The sequence below is a fragment of the Bison bison genome, unplaced genomic scaffold, assembly GCF_000754665.1.
Source record: "Bison bison bison isolate TAMUID 2011002044 unplaced genomic scaffold, Bison_UMD1.0 scf7180017864289, whole genome shotgun sequence".
NCBI classification, from domain to species: domain Eukaryota; kingdom Metazoa; phylum Chordata; class Mammalia; order Artiodactyla; family Bovidae; genus Bison; species Bison bison.
The window spans coordinates 14,790,083-14,794,485 of NW_011494861.1; the positions used below are offsets into that span (position 1 = coordinate 14,790,083).

A 4,403-nucleotide genomic window follows, 5' to 3' on the forward strand; every position below is an offset into this window, starting at 1 on the left:
TAGTACTTATGAAATTCTTGCTCTGGTCCCTGTAGAAGCAGCATTATGGATTTTCACCCATGAAAACTAGAGTAAAATTCTGGTAAACTGGGGGTCTTCTGGGCTTCCTTCGTGGCTCAGATGGTAAAGAATCTGCCTGTAATGCTGGACACCAATGTTTGATCCCTGAGTTTTCCAGCCCCATGGGAGCAGTGGATATGGCTATGAGTTGGTTCCTCTGAAGAATGGGAATACCAGTGAAAGGGTGCTCATGCTTGCCTTCTTCCCTGCAAGTTTCCACAGGATTCTTTTTGAGCAGAGTCAGAATGAGTATCTGGAATCCACCCAGACTCCTGGACCAAGCAGTGTTGAGCCTGCTGAGGGATGAGGCCTTGGCCATTTCTGCTCTGGAGTATCTGCCCATCGAGCTCTTCCCCCCACTCTTCATGGAAGCCTTCTATGGGAGTTGCAGAGAGACACTGAAGGCCATGGTGCAAGCTTGGCCCTTTGTCCGCCTGCCTCTGGGGGGACTGATGGAGATGCCTCACCTGGGAACGTTACAAGCAATGCTGGATGGACTTGATGTCCTGCTTTCCCAGAAGGATCAACCCAGGTGAGTCTGATTGAAGTAGACTGGTAGAGTCAGGGGAGTCTTTGAAGAGACAGCTGAGGTCAGAGTGTGAATGGCCAAGGGATAGACCAGAGGCTTCTGATGATGCCAATGAGGAAGTACAGAGACTTAGCCATTGCTGAACACACTCTGGGAAATGTTTTCAGGAAGTGTAGGAGTGCCTAAGATGCAAGGGAACCTGAAAGTACACTTTCTGCCTCCTTCTGCTGCTGCTGCTACTAAGTTGCTTCAGTCGTGTCTGACTCTGTGCGACCCCATAGACAAGCCCACCAGGCTCCTCCATCCATGGGATTTTCCAAGCAAGAGTACTGGAGTGGGGTGCCATTGCCTTCTCTGCTGCCTCCTTCTGGTGATGCTTAAGGAAGGTGTAGAAGTGGATAAAAGGAAAGATGGAAGGGGAAGAGGAGATGCAGGAAACTGAGGCAGAGAGGGAAGAAGAGGGAAATGTCGAGAATGTGAAGTAAAAGCTCAGGTGGGATGTCTGAGTATCGCCTAAATTCTGAGGCTGTGGTTTTATTTTGGTGGATCTTGAAACCATCTCTACCAATCTACTCTTCCCCCCACAGGAGGTGCAAACTGCAAGTGCTGGATTTAAGAAATACTGGCCAGGACTTCTGGAGAATGTGGTCTGGATCCAGTGTCCAGGTGTCCTCAAGCTCATTAGAAGAACCAGTGGCTAAGAAGAGGCCAAGGACACATCAGACTTTGGGTCCCTTGGAGGTGTTCATAGAACTTCACATCAATGGAAGGACCATGGATGGATTCCTCGCCTACCTCATGAGATGGGTGGAGGAGAGAAAAGCTTCCATACACCTGTGCTGTAAGAAACTAAAGATAGAGTCAATGCCCAGAGACAATATTATGAAGATCCTGAGTATGGTGCAGCTGGACTGTGTTGAGGAGGTGCGAGTACATTGTACCTGGCGGCTGTCCAGCCTGGCTGTGTTTGCTCCTCTCCTGGGCCAGATGAGCAATATGCAGAGACTCCTTCTCTCTCACACAGACATATCCACACTTGAAGATCAGGAGGAGCAGCATGTTGTCCAAATTACTTCTCAGTTCCTCAGGCTGCACTACCTCCAGGATCTCTTTCTGGAATCTGCCTTCTTCCTGGAAGGATGCCTGGACCAGATGCTCAGGTGAGTGTGCACCACTGGCCAGGTAACAGTGAACACAACTCACCACCCCCCTCCCCTCCAGGCACAGAACTCGGTTTCACTGGTATCTGAGTTGGGGAAGCTTGCACTCTTAGAGCCCAGGGGCCAGGGCAGGGAAAACAGGATAGGGTATCAAAGGAGAATTTCCCTAGAATTTTCGTGCTGTTGTTCAGTCGTTCAGTCATGTACAACTCTTTGTGACCCCATGGACTGCAGCACACCATACTTCCCTGTCCTTCACTATCTCCTGGAGTTTGCTCAAACTCATGTCCATTAGGTTGATGATGCCATCCAACCATTTCAACCTCTGTCACCCCCTTCTCCTCAAAATTTTCATAGCCCTCCAAATTACAGGAGGGCTATAAGATATAGGCTTGCAGTATTTCTTTATCTACATCAGAAGAAAGGTCGGGGTAGGGGGACATGCAGAGGTTGAGGCACAGTGGCTGGCAAAGTTTAGAAGCAAGGAGCAAAAGCTCCTACTTGATATTTTGTGCCTAGCCCCTGGGGAAAGAGTTCAGGCACCCTAGGAGGGGAATGACAACCCCCTGCCACAGAAGCCTCAGGTGCACTGACTGGGAGAAGGTGCTAAAGGGTCAAGAACGCAGGCCATGCGCAGGCCATGCACAGACTATTCAAAAAAAAAAAGCCACACTTTATTTATTGGTCAAAAAAAACAAAGAACCAAAACCCTCTAGAATGTCAAGCATACTTTCTCCTTTGCTGTTCTATTCTGAACTGTGGTGTCACATAACCACCCAAATCAAGGTAGGTGTTCAAGCTGGATAGAGGCTCTGGAAAGGGACACCTTGTAGGTAGCTCTATAGACTAAGCTTTAGGATCTAGTGGTTGGGTATATGATTTCTTCCTTAAGAAGGGATATCTTAATTTAGATGACTTGAAAATAGGTAAGAGAAGGGGAAATTAAAGAGGGAAAACTCCATGTTTGAACATTTCTAAACCAAAGTTCTGTGCTTAACACTTTTGTGATCACAACAAGCCTGTCTCAAATTCCCTGTCTGTAAAAGGCTTTTTGCTCCAGATAAGATAATTGATATATGGGAAATGCATGATTCTGGAGGTGATAGTAGTAGAATAGGAGCCAAAGGGATCATAAAAGCTGGTAGATGGCCTGCAGCTAATGCAGGGATGTAAGTGAGACCCTGCAAACTGCCATCTTCATGGGATGTTGTGAGGCCTTGCCCAGACTGGTCCTCTATGCATGTCACCCAGAAACCTCACCTGGCTTCTGGGTATGCCTGGGGCCCAAGCATGGGTGGAAGGAAATCTGAGTAGGAAGCATTTTAAGTATGTCTCTTACTATTAACATTCAGTGATGCCCATTGTTGATTGAGACAAGATGTCGGGCTCTGCTGTGAGCTTGTTCTAGTCCATTCTATGATCTTCATTCATACTCATAAGGAAGTGGAATGTGTTTTACTCTACTACATAGATGAGGAAAGAGAGTTTTCCAGGTTCTGTGAACTTGATCCAGACATACTGTGAAGGTTAAAGGACTCAGGCTTAAATGAGACTGGGAATTCTGGGTAATGATCATTATCAGATGGACAGACCACCCTTGGCCTTTAGCAAATTTCTTGTCTCTCACCTTGAGGTCACCTTCCACCCCAGTTTTTAAGACATTATAATTCTACTTCTCCCCAGGTGCCTGACAAACCCCTTGGACACCCTTGGAATAACTCACTGCCTCCTTACGAATTCAGACTTGATCCATCTTTCCCAGTGTCCGAATATCAGTCAGCTAAAGGGCCTGGATCTGAGTGGTGTCACCCTGACCTACTCTAGTCCTAAGCTCCTTCCAGGTCTGCTGGAGAAAGTTGCAGCCACCCTCCAGGAACTGTACTTAGATCAGTGTGGGATCATGGATTCGCAACTTGAGGCCATCCTGCCTGCCCTGAGCCACTGTTTCCAGCTTAATTTCTTTAGCATACGTGGAAACTTCCTCTCCATGGCCATCATGGATAAGATGCTTCGACACACCTCGGCGCTGCCCAGTTTATGTCAAGAACTGTACCCTGTCCCTCAGGAGAGTTTCAGCTCTCTGGGAATCCTCCAAATGGGGAGACTTGCTCAGTGTCGAGCTGAACTGCTTGAGATTCTGAAGGACTTGGGACGTCCCAGGACCATCTGGATTAGTTCCAGCCCCTGTCCTCACTGTGGAGAGGACACATTCAATCATCCTGAGCCCATCACATATGGCAGTAACACCTCTGCCTAGTTGGGTGCATCGATCAGAAGCTTTCTTCTGAGCATTTGGAAACTGAAATCTATATTACTGGTACTTTGTGAAGGGAAAAGAGACCCATGGTTTCAGACATTTGCTCAGTGTGAATGTAAAAAGGGAAAGTGATCCTGCAGGGGTGCAGGACTGCAGAGGGAATAGCTGATGCTGAGCAGTAATGGAAATTTGTGTACATGTGTCCTACAGAGTAAGAATTATAAACCTAAACTTCTGAAGGTGGATTCAAGCTTGTGACCCACATGTTGGAGCTATCCCTGGGTAGATGATTGTAAAGAAATAATCAGAAATAAAGAGATGCTCAGTATAAACCAACTGCTGCCCTCCATGTATCATCTTTTTGTTTTTTCCTTACTTTACATTGCAGGAATCTCCA

At 47.2% G+C, this 4,403-nt stretch overlaps 1 protein-coding gene across 1 annotated transcript; it reads left to right on the top strand.

The window, feature by feature from the left end:
• Positions 1–305: 305 nt before the first annotated feature.
• LOC104996127 (melanoma antigen preferentially expressed in tumors-like) lies at positions 306–4,006 on the top strand. The gene is made up of 3 exons (XM_010850251.1): positions 306–592; positions 1,177–1,749; positions 3,433–4,006. Exons 1-3 carry the CDS (start codon positions 306–308, stop codon positions 4,004–4,006), a joined length of 1,434 nt encoding a protein of 477 aa, XP_010848553.1.
• The last annotated feature ends 397 nt before the right edge of the window (positions 4,007–4,403 follow it).